This window comes from Alligator mississippiensis, chromosome 7 (assembly GCF_030867095.1).
Source record: "Alligator mississippiensis isolate rAllMis1 chromosome 7, rAllMis1, whole genome shotgun sequence".
Classification (NCBI taxonomy): domain Eukaryota; kingdom Metazoa; phylum Chordata; order Crocodylia; family Alligatoridae; genus Alligator; species Alligator mississippiensis.
In genome coordinates, this window is record NC_081830.1 from 65,193,065 (window position 1) to 65,217,381 (window position 24,317).

Sequence of the window (24,317 nt, forward strand, 5' to 3'; positions counted from 1 at the left end):
CCTGTTTCATATACTCTCACAAAACAAGCAAGCTCTACAGCTTTGTCATCCAGACAGGCATGCTATGCCTGCAAATGAAACCAAGTAAGGAAGAACAATGAAAGACAAAGTAAAATATTCTGAATATAACCAGGCGCATGGGCAGGGGCAGACCCAGTGGGGGTGCACTAGTGCAGTTGCACCCCCTTCCTTGGGAGTGCCTGGTCAACAGCAGCAGCAAGTTTAAGTCCCTGCTCCCTCATGCTCTGTTCTGTTCCCCCCATTGCTGGGGTGATTCCAGGTGAAGGAAGCACCTGCGTGGAATGCTGCGCAGGGCTGGGGAGTGTGATCTCCCTTCCAGCACCTGCTATCAAATCATGGGGTTTGATACAATGGGGAGTCAGGCAGCAATCAGAAGCACCTAGAAGCCAGAGGATCACCATCTGCCCCAGCCCTGTCCAGCACTCTGCACAACTGCTTCCCGCAGCTGATGCCTCCAGGGCTCTGGAAGAAATGTGGTGGAGACGAAGGGAGCAGGGACTTGACCCTGCCACTACTGTAGAGCTACTCCCTGTAGCCCCAAACTGGAGTGGGCAGGAGCCATCCTGGGGCTTTCCCTGCCCCCAGTTCAGCTGGAAACAGCAACAGCAGTGGGTTTCCAGGCATGCCTGCTCCCAGCCCACTGCCCAGGTAGCCCCCCTCCCATCCCCATCCTCTAGCAGGCACCATAAAGGGATCCATCCATTCCTCCCTCTGCCCCTGCTGCTGCTGGTCCCAGCCAGGCTGCCACCCCAGGCTGGCACTTACAGACAGAAGACTCAGGCTACAGCAGTCCTGGAGCTCCCCTGCAACAAGGCCAGCTAGGGTCAGTGATAGCAACAGGCAGGTTCCCCTTTGTTGCACCCTGTGGCAACCCTTCTGCAACCCCTGCTTGAGCATGTGAGAAGATAATGGAAGGCACTTGAGGGGAAGGAGTGCCCAGAGAGGTGGAGGATGTGTCTGTCTTACCTCCTTTAAGGGACTCCAAAAAGTCCCTGGCAGCTGCTGCTCTGGCGCCATCTGGAAAGGGAAGGGGAGGGGGAGGCACAACCTCCCCCAGAACACGTGTGGTATGTCCAGCACCTGCCTTTTCAAGTCCCTGGATCCACTCATGACCAGAGGCAAACAAATAACCAAGTGTCCTCAACTACAATCCTAGTCAGCAGGTGCCAACTTCACCATCAGCATGTCCGCCCACCCTATAGCAGGTCATACAATCACAAATTAACCTCCAGACCCAAAGAGACAGCCAATATCTATCACCACTGCCAACTAATGTTACAGAGGGTTGATTTTTTTCTAGCAAAGCTTTGTTTGTTTAAAAAACAAACAACCTGTGTTTTGTTTGTTTTGTCAACTGAAATGCTCTTTACTGTGGCCATAGGCAGATCTAGGATTTTGAAGATGGTGGTGCATATCATCACATATAACACAACACACATTTTTTTCCGGTTAAAGAGAAACTAGAAGCTTTACTAATATGCCAGGGGCATAGCACTATATTATTCAGTTTAAGATCAAAGCAAAAAGCCCTCTGCAATGATCTTCATGTGGTTGTGGGAGATGGGCCAGGTACCAGATAACTGGAAAAGGGCCAACGTTGTGCCCCCTTTTAAAAAAGGAAAGAAAAAAGATCCAGAGAACTATAGACCAGTTAACTTCACCTTATACCTGGGAAGTTACTGGAGCATATCCTAAAGAAGGCCATCTGCAAGCATCTGGAGGAGGAAGAGCTGACTGCAAGCAGCCAGCATGGATTTATGAAAAACAAATCCTGTCAGACAAACCTGATCTCCTTCTCTGACAAAGTAACTACTCGGGTGGATGAAGGGAATGCTGGAGATACAGTGCATTTCAATTATAGCAAGGCTTTTGCAAGGTCCCAAATGACCTTCTCATAAACAATTGGAGATATGTGCACTAAATAAAACTACTACAAGATGGATAGATAACAGACTCAATAGATGCAAACAAAGGGCAATGATTAACGTGGCCATGTCAGACTGGCAGAAGGTTTTGAACAGAGTTCCACAGAAGTCTGTCCTTGCCTCAGTGCTGTTCAACGTATTTATTAATGATTTGGATGCTGGCATAGAAAGCTTCTTGAGCAAGTCTGCAGATGACACGAACCTGGGAAGGACTGTGAACACATTGAAGGATGCAAGCATGATTCAGAAGGCTCTCAGATTGGAAAGTTGGTCTAAAACTAATAGGATGAAGCTCAGTGCAAACAAATGAAAGGCACCGTACCTCAGGAGGAATAATCAAAAGCACAAATACAAAATAGGGGACACAAAAAGCAACTGCATCCCTGTACCTGCTGGATTCACCCCTAATTGTGGTGGAAACCTTCCAATTTTCAGTGAAGAAAACAGAAACTGAAAACTAAACAAAGCATTTCTATACCTTGTTTTCATTTCTGGCTTTTTTGAAAAATAAAAATGTTGGGATGCTACTTTGCCAGAAAAAGTAAGAAGTGACAAATTTCAAACAAAAAAGGTTTAAACTTAAAATTTTATAGAAAAATAAAAATGGGTATTTTTTTACCAGGTCCATTACTACCATATGATTATGTTGCCCTCTTGTGGTTCTTATCCACAGAAACATTAAGCAGTAGTTATTGCAGCCATAGCAACAGTAGCTTGATATTGCCCACAAGTGCTAGGCGCTATCTATGTACAGAGCTATTTTCAAACATAGGCACCTTAATTTAGCCACCAAAATCCATGTGTAAGCTTTTACTTAAAAGTGGCCTATTTACAGAGATGCTGGACACCTGCACATCCTATAGGCTTTAACTGAACATCTCTGAACAATCAGACATTTTAGATAGATGCCTATACATGAATTTAGTTGCCTACTTTAGATGGCTATGTTGAAACACTTCCTTCATCATCCTAGTCTTGAAGAGCAATCAGTTCAGAGAAGTGTAAGTTCATAGCTAAATTACACAAAAATGCAGCCTTCTCTTCAAAATTCTTTCATTAAAATGTTATATTTCAAAGAACAATTTTTTAAATTAAATTGTTGGTATGAAGATTTGTGATTTCTATGCATAGAATTTAATTCCACTCCTACATATCCAAATCAGAATTCAAAATAGTAGACTGTTAAAAATTTAGCTCTCTCACAATATTAAATATTAATGTGTTGCTCAGTGTTAGTGGTAACATTATGGATAAACAACAGATTAAACTGAGACTATAATTATGACAATGTTAATCATGTACAACTAGTGTTAGCTTAAAGAGGTCACTTTACTGACTTCTATAAAACCATAGCTTTTTTGATTTGTCACTGTTTAAAATCTGGTTTTTAAATGTACTGCAATTTTTATGTATTCATTTACTTATTTTTAAATGATTCCTAAGAAAACAAGAACAATATTACGAAACTCTGTGGAATATAACTGAAATGAAAAGATGTTACACAATAAATTCATCTCAACACACAATTACTGAACTAAAAGTAGACCAACAAATCTAATGTAGGAAGATGCAGACAAGTCTGTTGCTCATTTCTTCAAATAGTGGGTTTAAAAAAAAGAAACAAACTCTTGTGTCTACATTTAAAATGTAGATTTTACTTTCCTAACCTCCATCCTAATACGCCTGCCAAACCTTCTGTTTACGAACTGTTAGATTCTACCACATATAGTCATTTTTTTCCTTTAATATAAACATTTCCTTAACATTAGCAAGTGATGTGAAAGAACATGGCAATCCTAAAATGTAATGCTTGCTGGATTATTAACTGTACATATAAACCTGTCACCTGGATGTCAATATAAACCAGTATGAATATTTACCTAATATGCCATTTCCACCCACAATGTTTCCAAGAGTTCAAAAGCATTTTCCAAAAGTATTTGGTTGTAATATAGCATCTAGTCAGATCCAATTTTTACCCTAACATTTTATCAGCATCTCCACAACAAATTCCTCATTTTCACCTGTCAGTAGTAAATACAGATGGAAGGTAAAAGCGAGCCCAATGTAATCATATAAGTTTGTGTGCGTTAAAAAAGACCATTAACTGTGCTTGCTATTCCCATACCTTTTGTTCTACCTTCAGAAACTGGGCAAATTCTTCAACAGTGAGATGATCCTTCTTGTCACTGTAGCTCAAAAGCAACAAGTAGAGATCACGCCGTAATGACATCATCTTGTAAAATACAGAAAACTCTTCGAATGTCAGGGTCCCCTGGTTCTCATCTGTGTCAGCTTCCTGAGAAACAAGAATACTCAGTTGAAGGAACAAAGCAGAATAGAGCATGTGTATAAGAAAAGATGCTTCATATTGTTCTGGCTGTAATACATGAGCAGTTCTAGCAAGCACCACCTAATGCAAAAAGAATTCTTACGGGACTCCTAAATAGAAATTCAGTTGTTCCAAAAACAACAAGCTCTCCATGAAGGGCCCAGTTTTGTTTCTGGTTTCCATTTTATCTTGTGAGTAGAGTTCATGTTGGGCCAGAGTCTAATTTAGTGGCACCTGTGAAAAGCCAAAGTTACTACTGACACAATACAGTAAATTCCAATTACAACAGTACAAGCAATAGAAAAAAATCTCACTCAGTAACATTATCCAGGGGCAGATTTTAGAATTTTTACATAAACCAGTACAATATTACAATGCTAAATATATATCAACATGATAAAACGCGACAAGCGTTTAATCTCATTTCCAACAGCCTGTAGATTCAGGGACAAGTCTGAAGTAACAGCATGATACAATGCAGAAAAATAACTCCACCAACCCAGCTCTTTTTCCATTTTAGTTTGCCCTCAGAGCTACTGCTAGAGAAGAAAACAGTGCTTACTTGTCTGTTATAACTGTTTGTACTTGGTGCAGCTGCCTAAGAGGATTGCTTTGGATTTACAAAACATTTGACAGCAGTTCTCCAATATATATTCTCTTTTATGCCATTATCTGCAGTAACCCAGTCAAGAAAGACTTCTTTTCCTGTTGAGTTTTAGATTATAAGCAGCTCAAAAAAAAAAAGTGAAAGGAAGGTTTAATAGCATGGATAATTTTGGTGGACTCTGTGCTTCCATGAATAGCATCATTCATTCCCAGAGGCACAGGCGACTGGTAGAGGGGTACGAAGGTGGGGGGGGCACATGTCCCCTCTGACAGAGCTGTCCCCACCACTGATGCCACTGCTGGCGTCTGCAGATGCTCGCTAGCTCAGCCCCCCACTGCCAACACCAGCAGCAGCATCTGCGGACGCTCAACAGCTCCACTCCTGCCACTGACTTCTGCGGGTGCCCCCCACCCCAGACTCAGGAGCCACCTGTCGCCCATGCCTAGAGGTATTCTTTCCCTTTATAACCTTTCTTTACATTTCACTTCAAGATTTGCAAATGCAGGTGCTAATATCCATGTGGAGTCCCATGAAAGACTGTCCATCCTTAAATTTCTCTGGGCAGAAACTCTTATCAACATTGATTTGACCAGAATCCCCTTGATTCTAGCTGTCTCTGTACAACAGTTCATCAGATAAAAAGGAAAAATCATGCTGGAGGGCTCAGCCATCTCTCCAAAACTTCACGAGCCCACTGTGTCATGGTCCACATTCTTTTAACTTGTACATCAACTCTTTCTGCCTGCACCTGATCTCATGCTTCCCAGAATGGAACAGCTTGTCTACAAGACACAAAAAGCCACTCACCAGTGGTTCAGTTTCACTTTACCTTTAACTAACACGTTCAATTTAACATTGCTTTAAACATCTTTTTGGATAGCATATCATTATTTTTTACATAAGTAAATACCGATATGAAAACAGACAGATTCATTTCATAGCCCTACATGCTGCACTTCTCCATCTTTATATCTGGATGCTCCTTTACTGCAGCACATACTCCTCATATTCAGGGGTGTCCCTTTTCACACACATGTAGTATTTCTTGGATTCTGGGTAGCAGGCATCTGTCTGACACAGTTTTACAGATTAGAGTCTGTGTAATCATAACAGGGGGGCAGATCCTCAGCTGAGTCAAGCATAAACAGCAAACAGATGGCACAAAGCTAGCAATGCCAGGAGGAATCCTTTAAAACAATGCTCTGGCAGCTTTGCTAAGTAGCCAGATCCAGAACTAAGAATCTGGCCCACTACATCTCTGTCCTATCCTTTACCGTGCCCAAAGCACTGGTGATTCTGGAAGGCCATTGGGCCACTTGCCTAAGAGAAGATTACTTGAAAAATAAAGGCTTTGGGATTGGGTTTCAACAGCCACTAGCACTAGGATAATCTTTCAGCACTTCAATTTTCTTTCCAAGGTGTGTCTTTAAGCATCTTTGCAAGGCCTACGATATGAACTCAGATACAGGCTGGCAGCAACAACAGAGTTAAAAAGCAGTTTGTTTTTGCCAAATTAAAATAATAACTGCTTCTGGTTATAAAAAAGCTTATGCCTGTTAATAAGAGCATGTTCTATCCCTAGGTATTTCTTTTAATTTTAAAGGCAAACTAAAAAGATTTTTTCCCTGTCAATGCATGACTTCGTAATCCTCTATTTCTCCTGCAGCAGCTGGCAAGAACGGTAACACCTCAGATCTGCAGAGAGCTGTATTTCAGTACACCATGTTAAAAGTTAGTGCTGCTGTCACTGGAGTTCATAAATTCAGATTATAGCAGTTAAGCGGAGAAGGAAACAATTTTCAACTACTTGGTATTAAAGAGAATTTGGTTTTTTTTTTATTTAAAATTCTACCTCTACTTCAAAAGAGGCTTATGATTTGTGGATGCTGTTTGGCCTAAATTTATCTATGCATTGGCATCAGCTACCTCAGAAGCATTCCAGATTTCTCACACCCATAAACCGTACTCCTTCCTCTGACCTTCTTGCTCCTTAGTTAGTTGCTCCAATAAAAGATCTCAGATTCACACAAAGAATCTTGTTTGCCTATGTCCTTAGACAGACATGGCTATAACCTATACCCCTCCTTCCTCTGAGGGATTTGCCACTATAATGCTGCTCTTACCCAAGAAGGCCACGCACATTTTTGTCTATACGTGGTTCTGAGATTTTAAACAAACCTCCCTTTTGTGCAGTTGTCTAGATTTTTGTGCAAAAAAAATGTACTTTTAAAATGTTTTGTCTTATTCGTGTTATACCTAATACAGTTAATTTCTCATTTACTTGCAAGAGTATAAATAGTAACAGTGGCTAAAACTGGTAAAATTCTCTGAGATTATATCAAAGAAATGAAAAAATAACCTTGATTTCTGTGAAATGCATGGCTATTTCTGCAAAACTCTTTCCTTTCAAAACTAATTTTTGTTCAAGTATTTTTCTAAAAATATATTCAAAATTTCAGTCAGCTCTGCTAAATGAGTAGCTCCATTTTGCATATACACCAACATAAAAGCAGAATTAAGTCCAGTATAATGAGAACAATTGTGTGTCCACAAATCCTCCTCCTTTACATGCTATCAGTGCTGTGACACTCATCATGATGCATGATCTGAAGTTAAAAGTGCAAGCAACCTACACCAAGAGAAATACTGTGGGTGAGTGGAGGTGATGGAGGACTTGAAGGTCCAACTCCTGGCTTCTATTTCTTGTTCTGCTATGGATAGCCTTCATCACCCTTTGTCCACTAGTGTCTGGTGGGTTCACTGTGCTGCCTTGGAACAAATTATTCATCTCTCTGTGCCACATTTTCTCCATCTGCATTTACCAGCCTCAGAAGGACATGTATGAGACCATATCTAGATCTTGGCCTTTATATAAAGTGGGCCTCTACAGAATGTATGCGATAACATGAACATCTTGGACCTTGTTTCTCATGCAAGCAAAATCGACAGAGTGGCTCCTTAATTAGCACAGGTTGAGTACAACTTGCTCCAACCATTAGACTGGAGCAAATTAACCCCTCTTTGCTACAGTTCCAACTCTTCTCACCTTTTTCATCATACCAGGATTTAATCTTGCTCTAAATGAAACGCTGTTTTTTGTGTATATTATACAGGAGGGGGTTGAGGTGGGGTGATAACAGAAAATCTAAATAAAGGCTTATTTCTGTTCCCCCTACTCACACTGGGAAGTACTTTCCTTCAGAATTAGTACCATTAATCTCAAATTGAACTATTTATGGAATAAGGTATTGATAAATATGAATAAAGCTAAAAGAACTGAGCCTTAAGTGACCTGTGGTAATTTTGTTAATTAGCCAAAATAACTAGACTTTTCTAGCCACACCTTTCTAGTCACACATAATTAATCAGGCACTGAAATACCTTACTTTGGGCCTTTTGCCTAATGTCACCAAACTAGCTATCATCAATAGCTAAAATCACCAGGCATCATGTCCTCTCCTCTGCTTCACCTATATAAAATCAATTAAATGCAACTGTTTTCTTAGTAACCTTTAAAAATTATTGATTCCTTGTCAGTAACCTGCACATCATCTCTGGGACCACAATATATATTTATAAACACAATACTGAAAATAAAAGCCTAACCTGAAACATTTGTCGTACTTTTCTGCGAGGCAAATTGACATTTAGTTTATGCATCAACTGGTGGATCTCTTCAATATTCAATAAGCCATCTCCATTCTTGTCAGCTTCCTCAAAGGTCTGCTTCACCCAAGTGCAAATATGTTAAGGAAAGGTTGAACTACTTATACTGAATGTCTTCATCATGGATGAGGAAGGTAGTGTGTTCTAGCTGAATAAATACTGGAATGAGACTCAGGAAACCTATTCTCAGCTGTGCCAGTGCCTACTAGATAGCCTTGGAGAAGGTACTTCTACCCTTTTTTCTCAGTCTCCATGTCTGTGGAATGGAGATTCTGATACATATACTGTTTGCCATCCACTGTTGAAAAGCACTATAGAACAGTGACATTGCAATGGCAGACTTGGCACCCTTACCAAAGATAATTTGTGCCAGTCTGTTCCACAATATGACTGGCAGAATGTTTTCATCAAGACTATCCCAAAATGGCCTATAATTTCTATCAAGTCTGTGACCACCTCCACACTGAGACAAATAGATCTCTCATATAGCTTCACCATCTGGAGGAATGATTCAGTGATCTTAGAGCAGTTTTATCTTAATGTAAACTGGGGTTCCTGATTTCAGTGGAGCTGAGGGATATTTGGCTCAGAATGTGTACTTCCGGACTTCTTGCTCAACAGACCTCTGCATCAAGTTCAAAATGTATCTAATGCTACAGCATGGAATAAAATTGACATGATGACACTAGTCCAGCCAGATGACTAAAGTCAATGATTTCAGGAAGATTTTTAATTAAAAATTAGTTAGTTAGAATTAATAGTTGTTTTTCTGTCCTCTCTGGTCTCTAGATTTCACCTAATTTCATGCAGCTGTTATTTTACCATATATTTTTAATTTTTCCTTTTGCTGATAATTTCTCCCCTTCTCAAGCCTCACTTTCTTAAAATTATTGCATCATCTCACTACATCATTCTCCATTTACATCCTCTTTCACCCCTAGATACTTCTCTTCTGTCCCTATTCCCAACCTTGCTTCCCCAGCCCTTCCCATACTCACCACACTTTGACCCTCTGTGTCAGTCACAGGAGGGGATTAGGCTGTGCTGTCATATATCTGCATACAACATATGTGAACTGCAGAGTTCAGGGAGTAATAGTGATCCCTGACACAGTCCCTCTCTCACTTCTCTAGGTGAGATATCCTACACAGCCTCAGGCCAATCTGGCACAGCTTGGTTACCGGTCTAAACATTAGGGAGGGGAAAACACTCTGGTTTAATAGATGCATTCAGAAAGTGCAATTCCAAACCTCCTAAGGCCTATAGAAAGTGCCCTTCTAAAAACCTAAGCAGTTTCCAGGATGAGGACACCCCTAATGGCAGAATCTTAAAAGAAGCAAAATCTTTTTGCAGCAGGGAAATCTACATTTTCTGCTTCTAGACTCAGGTTCTCTTGTAACCTGTGGGGTTCCCAAACACAGCAGAACTCCCCCATACCCCGTCTTGAGTACTGATTTCAATAGATGTTGGTCCACTTGAATCACTTCAGTCATCCCAGTAGTGTAATATGACATCTGTTCTGTAGCTCTAGGTAAGAATGCTCCCAGAAAGGAAACTAAATAAATTATATTATTCTAGTAACTGAAAATGGCTCTTCATAATTAAGTCACGATCTTCAAAGAAAACATTAAATAATGCATAAATGATAATACAGGATAATTTAATAAAAGAAAGGGTTTCTATATTTAAATGCAAGAGATAGGCAAGGGCTTTGTAAAATGAGAAGCTCTGTTGTAATGCCTAGAAGCTTTAGGAGAGCATTTAAAAATCATGAATAGAGCTGAAGGAATGGGGAAAGATTCAGAGTTTCAGCCTTATAGACCTTATTCAGGCAAGATCCCTACTGAAGACAAAGATAATGAGTCTTTACATTATCAAGGAACTTGTGACTGTCCATTTAGAGCAGGGGTGTCAAAATCATCTAGCCCCACAGGTGAGATGCGTGGCATGGAACTGATCCACAAGCCAGATGAACCTCCAAATGGGGCCCACAGATCCTCTCCCCCCATGCTGGATTCAGTGCCTGTGGTGCTTGCTCCAGCTGGCCCAGGACTGGACCATATCTGGCACCCACTCTGGCTGTATTGGGATACAAGCCGCACATGGTGCTCACTCTAGCCCATCTAGGGCAGTTGTTGCATGAAGCATATGTCCCAGACTGGCTGCAGTGGGCACCAGATTTGGCACAGTCCCAGAACAGTCAGAGTACACATTGGACCCAGTATGCAGAACCATGGAGTCCCCTCCCTCTTTTCCCCAACATGCCAGATCCAGCACTTGCTCTGGCGAGTCCAGGACTGCACTGCACACTGCACCCATTCAGGGAAGTGTGCTGCATGTGGCACCTATCACAGACCAGCTGAAGCAGGTGCCAAACATGGCTCAATTCCCAGACCAGCAAGAGCAGATGTCACATATATTGTAGTCCCAGACCAGCCAAAACAGGCACTGGATTAAGAATATGGGAGGATCCTTAGACTGGTCCTGCACAGGTCCAGCACTGAGGGCCAGATGATGTGGCTCCATGGACTAGATTCAGCCCATGGGCCATATCATTGATATGTCTGCTTTAGAGCAAAACATACAACACTAGACTGAAGCCAAGAAAATGCATTTTACTCAAGGTCCTCTACTGGGGGATGGCTCTCAGTCACCAATGAAACTGTTCTGTGGCCTTTCGTTCCATATCTCCCACGGATGTTAGCCAGGAAGCCTCTGTAACAGGTCCATGGTCCCAGGAGTGGTCATGCTGCCCCCTGGTGGCCATGCAGGCCCTGCCTGGCTCAGGCTCAGCTGTAGCCCTTCCCTTGAAGCTCTCCTGCCATGCCTTGCTCTTAATGAAAGTTATAAAAAGAGAGGCTGCCTGTGGGCTCTGAGTGAGCCTGAGCCTTTGGCAATCCCCACTGGGCCTCTCCTGTGCCCCAGGCCAGCAGGCCCTCTCAGTCTGTCTGTACCCCTGCTGAGCACCTGTCACCTTAAGGGCTCTGTACATCACTTCATACCTCCTGTACACCACGCCCTAAGTCTTGAGGGCTTTCTCTCTCTGTGATGTTGACAAATTATGCACTCAGCCCCCTTGGCCCTTTGGACCCCTCTGGTCCCTTACACAATCCCTTCCTGGGCTCCCGGACCTCTGGTCCTGCACACCGCCCCTTCTCTTGGCTTCTGGACCCTTGGTCCTGCATGCTGCCCCATCTCTGGGTTCCCAGACCCTTGGTCCAACTCACAGCCCTTCCCTGGGCTCAGGGACCCTCTGGTCCAGGCACAAGGACCCTCTGTGGACTCATAATATAACCAAGGCCACTTGCCTGTAAAACTCAGTCTTTCTCAGCCCAAGGGCTGTGTCTCTGCTCCCAGGCTTGCAGTTTAAGGTCCAGTCCTTTCAGGAGCTCTGCTTCCCAGAGCTCCTCATGCTGTGACTGCCAGGATGAGACTACCTGACTGGCTCAGGCTCTGGGCTTACATAGCTCCAGCCTCTTCCAGCCAGGTGGGTCTCTCCTTAGCCCTCTGCACCACCTACAAGCAGCCTTCCAGGCTGCTTACTCACTTAAAGGAGCAGACACACTCCAGTGCCCTGCTACAGCCCTGTAACTGAGACCTCAATCTTAGCTTGTTTATAAAAAATAAAAGCCAAAGATAGAAGAAATTACTTGCAATCAAAATTTAACTTGAAACCTCTCTAAAGGAAATTTTCACTGTGCTCAAAGAAAACCTGCCCAACAACTTTACAAGATGGGTTTGGAAAGAGGAATTCATTAGCCAACTGGACACTAAGTTTGAGGGACTGAACCTAGACAATGACTTCATGGTCCATTATAATCTACCCGATACTCATTAAACCCTCCTAAACAAGCTCTTGTCCCATCTGCTACTTAGCTCTGCTGTGTCTGCTTCCCTAAGGTCTAAAGAAGAGTACTTCTGGGCACATCTACATAAGATGATTCAAGCACAAACTAGTTCTACTGGGCATTAGCACAGCAGGCAAAACCTGTGCTAATGTGCAGTAGAATTAATCTACTGCACAGTAGTGTCACCTAAAATGTGTGCGTCAGCACTACTGCACATTAATGCTGGTTACTGAGCATTTAGTTTGGTATCTATAATAACATTAATGCATATGTAGACATACCCCCTGATATCCAAAAGCTTGCCTATGTCTATCCCAACTATGCAACTGGTCCTGTAAGAGCTATCACCCACAAGAATTCTTGCTTCAAGCTTTCTAAAACTGCAGGGTCAGTAATGCATGCATGGAGATGGCTGCTATTAATGATAGACCTCAAAGTGGAGAAGAAACACTAGCATAAGCAAACAGCCAAAGGAACAGTTGTAAAGACTTAGCTCAGTGGTTGCAGTAGGAAAAAAAACCCCAAAACCTGGTACAACCTTTTCTGGAGTATCTTTTGTGACAGGAGTTAAAGTAATCAGCAGTGACATTTTAGTTTATGAAAGCACCGGAGAGAACTATGACAAAATCCTACTGACAGTATTCACAAAACGACGAGAGTGCAACCTAGCATGCAAATCACAGTAGGGCGCCTGGGTTTCTTTGGTCAGTCATCTTTGAAAGGGGAAGAAGCATCAGGCCTGATCCTGACGAAGCAAAATGGGCTGAAGCAGTCAAAAGTACCAACTTGATAGGAAGAAATGGAAAGCAGAATATAAATGGTGACATACTCATAAACATTTGTACAAAAAGTAGCAGAAATCACAGGACTGCCTAGGAACTGAAGGGTGGGAAGCAAGGCGAGAATGTAGAGACAGTGAGCAGGAAAGCGGATAGCACTCTGACAAGACTTTCCCGAGAATGAAGGATGCCAACAATCTCAAGCAAAAATAGAACACTACAATGAAAACAAGGAAGTAGCACTAGAAACAGATGCTTTGGAAGCAACAGATACAGAAGCACTGTTGCAGGATGTACAGCGTTGGGTGCATATAAATCAAGGGTACTGGCCACAATGGAACAAAATTATTCTCAAATAGAAATTATTTGCCATTGTCCATGGAAGTCGGATATGTATCAGTGCACATGACCACATAGTAACAAATGAAACAGGTCACAAAACTCTGAAGAATGGTCCCAATCACAAGAACACACAGGAGTTAAGGCATCCAATGCACTCCACCAGCTGGCAGACCCAATCATCCCAAGGCTACCAGCTGCAGGAGCACAGGGGAGCAGTGTTCCCACTAAGCTGTGTGGTGTGCATGGCCACGCAGGCACGCCTGGCAGTGCGGCATGAGCGCACCTGTGCAACCACGCACCCCACACAGCTTAGAGAGAATGCAGAAAGGGAGACAAGTTTTCTATTTGCCCATGCAGGGGAGCCCAGTGATCATGAACCCAAGCTCCCCCTTCACCAGCAATATGGTGCAATTGGGACTGAACCCCAATCTCACAATCCCACTTCCTGCCATGCATGCCATAGCAGGAGGCACAATTGTTGGGGTTGTGTCAGATCTCATCAACCTTTAGTTTAATATCTGTCAACAGCCCTAGGATACTATGCCTTGGTCTCTGAACATTTGTGTGTGATATGCTGAGAGCAGTGTATGCTTGAAAAGCCTATTAATCAAAGCCTGTTTATTTTACCCTATCCACTGTGGATCTCCACTGCTGGGTGCAGTCTTAACCAAGACAATACAGGATACATGCTGTAATCCTCTCAAAACAGCTCCTGTTTGCAGTATGTCAGCCTGTGTGCAATGTTTCAGAAGGGCCAGAGTAATCCACCCAGCTCTCCAACTACCATTTAAAGAATGCTCATGTGCAAGGGGAGAGGCAGAACTTGGACCCATGTGTGTTTCGTAGCTTCAGTGCTTCTTAAGCTTATACTCTTCAACTCACTTGAAGTCACTTTACTATTTGTGATTAACATCCTAAGCAAAAATATATGGATCCTTTGCTGCACTGGACTTAAAAGTACAACTTTTGTGTTTGTCTCTATCAGGGGAATTATGTATTTTTTATAAAATCAACTGCAAACTCTTTGAATCAAGGATGTTATTCTACAGGTATAGATGAATGTACCTTTGAACCACCTTAAAAATGGAATTAGAATAGACATCAGCTCGGAAGCACATACCAACTATTACTCTCTGTTACAAATGTATGATCCTGTTGGAATATAAATCAGCGAAATCATCTTTGACCCTGAATGAAATAGGGTTCAAGATATAATGGTTTTACTACACTTGTATCACTAATACATGATGCACGTTCTAATAACTTACATAACCATAATATGAAATTGATAAATTGCTACACCTGCCTATACCCTATGAAGAGCCATGGAGATCAATGATACTATACTTGTGAATTACAACAAGTAGATGAACAGAAGTGGACCCTTTGGCTTTCCTCTGCTTCATCCAACCTACTTTTATTAAAAAATTCAAAGGATATATGCAAAACTGATCTTTTTTGAAAGATTTCTTTTAATTTACTTTCATAGATTTCATAGACATTAGGGCTGGAAGGGACCTCGGAAGATCATCGAGTCCAGCCCCCTGCCCCAGGGTGGGTCATAGGATCCCAGCAAGAAAAATACCCAGATTTCTCTTGAAGGTGTTCAAAGTAGGTGCTTGAACCACCTCCGGTGGCAGGCTATTCCAGGTCTTGGGGGCTTGGAGAGTAAAGAAGTTCTTCCTTATGTCCAGTCTGAAATGGTCTTGCAGGAGTTTATAACCATTTGACCTTGTCATCCCCTTGGGGCACTCTGGTGAACAACGTTCCCCCAGAACCTGGTGAACACCCCTGATAAACCTATAGGTGGCCATCAGATCGCTCCTGAGCCTGCGCTTTTCCAGGCTGAAGAGTCCCATAGCTCTCAGCCTCTCATTGTAAAGTCTATTTTCCTCGACCTCTGATCATGTGCATGGCTATTCTCTGGACTATATCAAGCTTCTCCACATCCTTTTTGAATTGTGGAGCCCAAAACTTCGAGAGGAAATTATAAGGTGAGAAGGATGTCACTTTTAAAACGGAATGTGTTACTTTCTATCAGCTTTTATCTTTCAAATACTTTTCAACACTTAGTGTTATATAAAAAGAAAAAAGCAAAACAAAAATGGAGAGAAGGTAAATTTTCTGAAAGTTTCTGAATATTTTTTTTAAATTCCAAATTATTTCATTTGATTGCAGGAGTGTAATCAGATATATTTTATGAAACATTTTATTTTCAATAGGAAAAAATCCCATTTCAGCAAAATAATCATCTACATCTCCAAATAAGCTCCATGAACTTCCAAATAGAAAGTAATAAGTCCAATAGGTAAATTATACCCTTAAATAAGTAAATATCCAGCTTTCATAGTTATTATTTCTGTGTAGCTGCTTAATTATCACCAATCCACCTTTTTTACTCTCAACCTATATCCTCCATCCAATTCTACTTGCCAACCTTTCTCTATAGAATCTCCTCCTGAATGCCTTGGTTGTTAACTTGAGTCAAAGCTGAATTTCTGATTCATTCCCCAAGATTAAGCTCTCTTTACTCCTGTAAAATGCTAAGCATCCAGTGAGAGGTGCCATATCTCCTTAATGAAGGCCGAGCATCTCTCAAGAGAGAGAACCAATCCCTAATTTTCTAAATAAGAATCAGTTTTTGCAGCTGTAATTTCAAATGATCCATCTCAAACAACGATCTCCACCCCAGAGTGTTAGGGAACTGGCAGAGGTCATTGCAGGACCCCTGGCACAGCTTTACAAGCACTCGTGGTACTCTGGTGAGGTGCCTGACAACTGGGAAAGGACCAATGTGGTCCCCATTTTCAAAAAAGGGAGGAAAGAGGACCCAGGAAACTATAGGCCTGTTAGTCTTACCTCGGTCCTGGGGAAGCTCTTTGAGAAAATTATTCAGGAGGATATCTGCGAGGGGCCAGCAGGGGAGTTTATGCTTAGGGGCAATCAACATGGGTTCAGTAGAGGCAGGTCCTGTCAGACCAACCTGGTGGCCTTCTATGAGCCTTGGACGCAGGTGTCGCAGTGGATGTAGTCTTCCTGGACTTTAGGAAGGCCTTCGACACTCTCTCTCACCTGATCCTCATTAAAAAATTAGGCATCTGTGGTGTCGATGCCTACACAGTCAGATAGGTCACAAATTGGCTGAAGGGCCGCACCCAGAGAGTAGTAGTGGACGGGTCATTTTTGACCTGGAGAGATGTGGGCAGTGGGGTCCCCCAGGGCTCGGTCCTCAGGGCCACACTGTTCAACATCTTCATCAGCGACTTGGACAAGGGGATGAAAAGCTCCTTGCTCAAGTTCACAGATGACACTAAGATGTGGGGAGAAGTGAGCATGCTAGAAGGGAGGGACAGGCTACAACTAGATCTGGACAGGTTACAGGGGTGGGCAGATGAGAACAGGATGGTTTTCAATATGGACAAGTGCAAGGTGTTGCACCTGGGGAGGAAGAACCAGCAGCATGCCTACAGGCTGGGGAACTCCCTTTTCATCAGCACAGAGACAGAGAAGGATCTTGGAATCACTATTGATTCCAAGATGAACATGGGCCATCAATGTGGAGACGTGGTCAGGAAGGCTAACCGCACCTTGTCATGCATCCACAGATGCATCACGAACAGGTCCAAGGAGGTGATCCTCCCCCTCTATGCGACACTGGTCAGGCCACAGTTGGAGTACTGCATCCAGTTCTGGGTGCTGCACTTCAGGAGGGATGTGGACAGCATGGAGAGGGTCCAGAGGAGGGACACTCGCATGATCAGGGGGCAGCAGGGCAGGCCCTATGAGGAGAGGCTACGTGACCTGAACCTGTTCAGCCTCCACAAGAAAAGGCTGAGAGGGGATCTGGTGGCCACCTATAAGCTTGCCAAGGGGGACCAGCAGGCAGTGGGAGAGTCCCTGTTCCCCCAAGCACTACCGGGGGTAACAAGGAACAATGGCCATAAGTTGACTGAGAGTAGATTCAGGCTAGATATCAGGAGGCACTACTTCACTGTCAGGGTGGCTAGGTACTGGGACCAACTTCCAAGGGAAGTGGTGCTTGCCCCTACCCTGAGGGTCTTCAAAAGAAGGCTAGACAGCCACCTAGCTGGTGTCATTTGACTCCAGCATCCTTTCCTGCCCATGGCAGGGGGTCGGACTAGATGATCTGCTTAGGTCACTTCCGACCCTACCAACTATGAAACTATTTTAGAAAATGAAATAAGAGGATTGGAAAACTTTCAAACTCATTGGGAAGATCAGAAATTATTCTGAATTTGTAAAAACAATTCTTTGAACCCATGAACCCATTCCTCTCCTATCACAATCAAAAGCAAACATTTCAATTGTTTTCTGTGGGAGGTAGAATGGACTACTAATACCAACACCAGGAAAAACAAACTAGAAATACCAAACTGGAAACTGGAGATAAAGCTCTAGAAAGGATATTGATCGTGAGTTCTTTGTCTTTTAGCAAGAGAGTCCTCATCACTTATTCCAGCCATCAAATATTTTAGTCCTGTGATCCAAGTGCGAGCCTCCTCTGGATTAGAGGTGATCAGATCTAGTGACTCCATGTGGTTCCCATGGTAAATGGTAAAGCAGCAACTTGGGTCAAAGTTCCCCTCTGCATGGCGATGGAATATTTCTGATTGTCGGCCTTCTGTGACTTTATAAATTGAGTCAATTATAACTGCAAAGGAAAGGGAAATAAAAAAATTAAAGATTGGCTGGATGTTCATTCAGTTTGTTTTGTATTTCAGGTTATTCTCTACTAAGTTTTTTGGGTTTTGTTTTTTTAAATAAAGGCAAATTTACAGGCCATCACACTGGAACTGCACTGGAAAGGCAGATCAAATATTAGCCTTGCCCTTGCACGGGTTCAGAATGTGTGCATACAAGAGGATTTCCCAAAACAGTATTCCTGGCCATAGACCAGCAAAAATGACAGTATCCTACCTCTCAAAGGTAGGGACTGTTACGTACTAAATCCCACAAATGCAAGCCACCTCAAAAGGCTAAGTGAGCAGACGGACCATGATACCTTAACCTCATACACTTCCTTCCATGAATCAGCAGACCTGCAGAGTCATAGAAAATAACACACACACTGTTCCCTACTAAAAGGAGCACTGTAACCACACTTCCCATGATAGGAAATAAAGTACCAGTAGTCCTACATAGGCAGGGAGACTCCTTATTGTTCCAGACACTGCTTAAATTATACCTGGCCCCTTAATAAGGAAACTCTCCCCTCCTCTCCCCACCCCAGTATTATCATCTATAACCTTCCTTACTGTTTACTACTAAGCTTTAATGACAAGACCAGGTTTATTCACCCCTCACTTTATTGAACTGAATAGGTACAATTTGCATACTTACTACATTTACTTGAATCCCAGACAAGGTTTTTCCCCCTAGATTCTTAAATTCAAGTACTGGTCCAGGGCAGGTAGTGGCTCAGCTCTGGCTTTAGCTGGCAGAGGAAGGGGCACATGAGCAGGGGAGGGTAAGGGATACTGAGCAGTAGGGAAGAGATGGGGGCACATGGGGGAGACCCACCTGTGAGGCTTGGAGGAACTGTGGTGCATCAGGCACTGGGGGGTTGTACAAGTAACAGCGGGGACATGCACAGGCATGAAGGAGGACAGAAGGTCTGGCCCCTCACCTCTGCCACTACTTTCCACACCACAGCAGTGTGGGGATGAATCTAAGATGTCCTTCCTCTTATTAGATTCTATACATGGAAAAGTATAACAAACTTATATTTTTCCATGTGTAGAATCTAACTATTGGGGATCACCTTAAATTTGAAGTGTTCTTGGATTCAGGTAAATACAGTGTTTGTGTTCAGGAGGGACGAAGCAGGAAAGTTGTTTCAAATTAAAGCTAAAAAATAGTAACAATAAATGGAAAATGTGAAATACTTTTTAAAGAAATGCTTACAAGGTTGTTTTTCCCATTCTTCCAAATTAACCAGCCCTTCTTAAAGGAGGCTATATGGCAATTAATCTTTTAACCTAGGAAGTTTCCTGCCTATTCAGCCAGACTTCAAATGTTATACAAAGATAACACAAACACCTACACACCGTCACTTACCCTCTAGGCATTTCAGTGTCTATCAATCAACCTACTTGAACTACCAAACCAAAGTTGCTAAGCCAGGGATGCAAACCAGTGATGCTAAAGTAAACCTCAAAAATATAATGTCACTAAATGGCACGTATAGTACTGTAATGATGAATTGTTTTTTGCAATTTCAAGGAAAAATTGCATTTGTCAGAACCCTGCTACTCTCATACAGTTATGGCAAACACTGAGATACTCCATTATTCTAGACATATGTTGAGTAGAGCTCAATCAAAGTATGTGAAACCACGCTTTTAAAATTTACTACATTTCTTTAAGTGACTGTAGTGCTCTGTTATGTTCAAATAAAATAATGACTGGTGTACTTTGGTATCTTGCCAAGTTAGCATAAGTATAACTTAAGTATATATGTATATAGTTCATGTAAACTTGAGGCATTTTCACATCATCCAGAATTGTGTTTCCTATTGAACAGAGTAATATCTTCGTTCAAATTTCAACATTATGTACTAAATACAGCAATGACTTGGGTGCTATGCAAATGTGCTGAAGTCAGAAATTAGGGCTGTCCAAAGCTTTGGTCCCTGATTCAATTCGGCAGAGATCTGGCTCGATTTGGTGGCTGAATCTCCAAATCCAAATTGAATCAGAGGACCCTTTAATCTCTCCGAATCGAATTGGAACCCTCCAAATCGATTCAGAGAGATTCGGCGATTCGGACACAGACACAACTTTAAATGTTTTTTCTACATACTTCTACGTAGCAGGCGGCTCATGAATGCTGTGATGCTGGGATGCATGGAGTGTGCCACAGAAGTGTGGGGGGCTCCCCAGTGCACTTGGCAGCAGACCCAGAAGTGGACCAGAAGCACTTCCAGTCCACCTCCGGGTCCACCGGGGGGCATGTAGGAGGCACGGGCTCAGAAACCAGTGCCTCCTGGGTCTGGGGGGGGCACCCAGGGTCCCCCCATTGGCTGATCACCAAGCCGGGGGGGGGAGGGGGGGGCCATGCACTACCCAGTGGACCACTTCCGAGTTCACTGCCAAGCATGTGGAGGGACCTCACCACACTCCTGTGGGACGCTCCATCCAGCCCAGCATCACAGCATTCACAAGCCATGCCTGGTACCTCAAAGTATGTAGAAAAAACATTTAAAGCTGTGTCTATGTCCAAATCATCGAATCTTCAGATCTGGATTCAGCCGAATCGAATCAAGGACAGTGATTCAACTCAACGAATCGAATCACTGTCCCTGATTTGGGCCAAATCTGAATTGAATAGGGCCCACTTCGCACACCTCTATCAAAAATTAAATTTGTAGTTCATATGGATTACTGGTCTTTTTAGAGTATTTATAATATACCCATTCCGGCAGTGTCCATGCAGAGTGTTTTGCAACAGTCAAAAACCCTCAGTACAGTACAATACAAATCAAATAAACACTCTTGAGAAAACTAACAGGTATAGAACACCAGACAGGAAATTCGTCTACACCCACAATGCATAAGCATAATGATTTATTGTATGTTCCACTGTATTCTGGTTCATATTAGTGGTGGGATCACAATCCAAAGCTGAAGATCCACCACTGACCTCAGTTTATGTAAGGCTACTCTGGGGTCAGGAGTCACCTTCTAAAAGTAGGTGCCAGGATTCTCTCTTTTGCTAAAAACCTCTTCTCATTAGATGTTTACCAAAAACATCTTCTGCTTAGATGTTTGATAAAAATATCTTCTGGAATAAGCCTGAGCCAACTTACTTTTATCCAGTTAGGCACTTCTTTAATACTGCTTTATTAAAAGCCTGTCACAATTCGATATTGGGATAGAGGGAAGACTAGAAAAGGGAGGTACTTAAAATTAATGTGCATTTTTGTGTTTATTAAATACACTTAAAACATCTTTCACAAATTGTTGGAAATTATCATAAATGTATGAAATTGCTTTGCTTTGAATCTGGAGCTGGATCCTCGTATAAACTTATTATGAAGAATTATGCTTGTTGCTGAATTACTGAATCTTGCAAGATAATATACATCTTGGGAGCTCTAATTTTGTCACATGAACAGAGGGTCTGCAAAAGACAGCATTCTTCTCCTGGCTCATCCTACAGAGCAACTTGCCAGAATATATCACTAAAGTATCACAAAAATATCTATACAGTAAAAAACAAATCCGTCTCAGTTTTCTCTGTAATTCATATACCAGTTATGACCTGTACCCATAATTAAAAGAATTAAGAGAATTTACTTTTAGCCTTTTCACTTTTTCTGGATGGTCTCCATCTGATGCAGGTCCTGTGCTCATCCAGGTAAAAAAGGCGTACCAGTCCTTTTGTTCCACTCTTCAGTTTAATCATCTGAGTCCCAGACTGCATTACACTCATACATCTTTCAACTGGAAAGGAAATTAGAATAAATTTTAAAAGCTATTTTGTTCCACTAATAAAAATGACTTATCAGCTTTTAAACCTCTAACCACAATAAAAAAAAACTTTGATTTGTGTCTTATTTAGCAGGAATAAAACATGACTCCCAAGGACAAAAATTAAAAACAGAGCAATTTTCAGAAGACTTTGTAAAACCAGATCAAATACAACATTAGAATTGAGTGAAAACAGAATTTAAAAACTATCATTGCTATATATACATGACACCTGGGTCCAAAGATAGCTGAGCATTGCTGTTCAATGAAATAATGTGTTTTTAGTTTCATTAAACATTTGGAAGCCTACTTCCATCCCTATAACTGCAAGTGTTAAACATTACTTTCCAAGTCCAGAAACAAACAATGATCTACAAAGACAGCCTTTTTTTTTTTTTAGTATCTACCACCTCCAGCAAGGTAAAATCCTACTATTCAAAAATAATCATTTACAACAGAAGCACAAAAAATATTTTATGGTTTTTCTTGCATCAGTGATAATTTTAACTGACATAAAACTAAGGTTGAATTCTTATCTATAAATGCCAACACTTAAGATATTCATAGCATATCTCCAAAGACCAGTTATGATATTTCATAGTATAGAAGAATTCTTCGTGTTATGTCATAATTATACACATGTCTGTTTTGTTTTGATGGGAGGAGGAGAGAAGTTGTATTTTACAGAAGAAAATAATGCCTACTATATTGAAATTACTGCCAACTTCTTCAAACTGATTATGCTGCTCTATCAAATTATGAGGATATATGCCTCATTAAATACAAACGTTAAAAATGCACTACCTGTTATTTGATCTATAAAACAGAATCATTCATATTTTGCTAAAACAGATTCTGACCTCACCTTTGTTTTATATTGTGACTTCACTGGAGTTTCTACCAATTCACATCATTCCAGTGAGAAGAGAATTAGATCCCAAATCTCTTTTGCACTCCCCTCTTTATCCTGCTACTTTTTGGTATGAAAATAGGGACACTGAAGCTATCAGTTATTTCATCATAACAAAGAGTAAAACCAGAGTAAGCTAAAGATATGATTACATAATACACATTACAACAAGCACTGTATAGATTATCCTTGTCTGCTTCTCAAACTGACTCAGCTGCAGAAATTTATCCACCAAACCAATGCTCTTGGGTCATGTTATAAGTGCTGCAAAATACTTGACAACTGGAATTGACAAATATGGCCTATAAAACAAATTACAGAGAAAAAGTCATAACTGAAGTAGGAAACGATGCCACATTGAAATGTTGTATGTAGCTGCTACAAAAGCTCATCTTGAAGTGTCTTATGCAAAACATTAGTACTTTTTTGTTTCATTGTAAGACAATAAATTTCAAATGTGCCTCTTTTTATCCCTATATTTACAAATGAACACTAAAGGGAACAAATTATTTTCTGAAATGCTGCTTCTGTTATGCCAGCAGAAAGCCTTACTCAAAATGGAAGAACAGCACAAAATAGAACAATCAGTTTAGTTTCCACATTGCAATAACTCAGGATTTACACATATCAATCAAAAAAAGAAGACAAAGCAATAGCACAGGGTCCATATAGGGTCGGGGGGAAGATGACTGGACAACACTTTGTGCTTCTCCAATTCCAGGGAACCATTTCATTTTGAAGTACATTAAAGTAGCCTCATGGACATTCAATCCTGAAGAAATTCTGCCAAAACTATGGAGTTCAATTCTCCAACTGCCACTCCCAAGATGCAGTGGGGGACAACATAAGGAATCACTTTTTTTTTCCTCAGTACTGAATACTACCAACTAAATATAGCCTCGTAGTATCTGCATGCCAACTAGGGCTAGTCAAAGAACAATAATGGTCTTGCCTTTCTTTCTTTTGCCCAGTCAAACCCTCAACTTACCACCTTTAATGGCAGTGGTGGTATAGAGGTAGCAATGTCACCTCTAAATCTGCATAGTTAAAGCACACGTTGAGTATGGAATCTAGTGTGTTGAGGATGTTCAGTTGTATGTTTCTCTTGCTCTACCTGACTCAGATGAGGCAGTGTCTGGTTGAAACAAGGACCAGTAGGTGGGCTGCCTTGCTGTTGTTCAGTTCAATAAGAAATGAGGCAATAACAAAGGTGGAAAACAGGGAAACTGTTTCACTGTATGCTCCCTCCATTTCTTTCTGTATGCCCCTATTGTCCTTGGATTTATTTTTAGACTGTAAATTCTTTAGGGTAGGGACTATATTTCTGTTCCATGTTTGTACAATGTCTAGCATAATAGGATGCCAGACTTGCATCCTTGCATGCCTTGACTTAC

At 41.7% G+C, this 24,317-nt stretch overlaps 1 protein-coding gene across 3 annotated transcripts in view; it reads right to left on the reverse strand.

The window, feature by feature from the left end:
• The window catches only part of PLCH1 (phospholipase C eta 1), a 215,019-nt gene that overhangs the window by 91,663 nt on the left and 99,039 nt on the right, over positions 1–24,317 (reverse strand). For all 3 annotated transcript variants that reach the window (XM_014602787.3, XM_059731059.1, XM_019491860.2), the window contains exons 3-6: positions 21,840–21,986; positions 17,949–18,192; positions 8,492–8,621; positions 4,075–4,245 (exon numbers count right to left, since the gene is read on the reverse strand). In XM_014602787.3, coding sequence (XP_014458273.2) covers positions 4,075–4,245; positions 8,492–8,621; positions 17,949–18,192; positions 21,840–21,986 — 692 coding nt within the window. The remainder of the gene's footprint in view (positions 1–4,074; positions 4,246–8,491; positions 8,622–17,948; positions 18,193–21,839; positions 21,987–24,317) is intronic.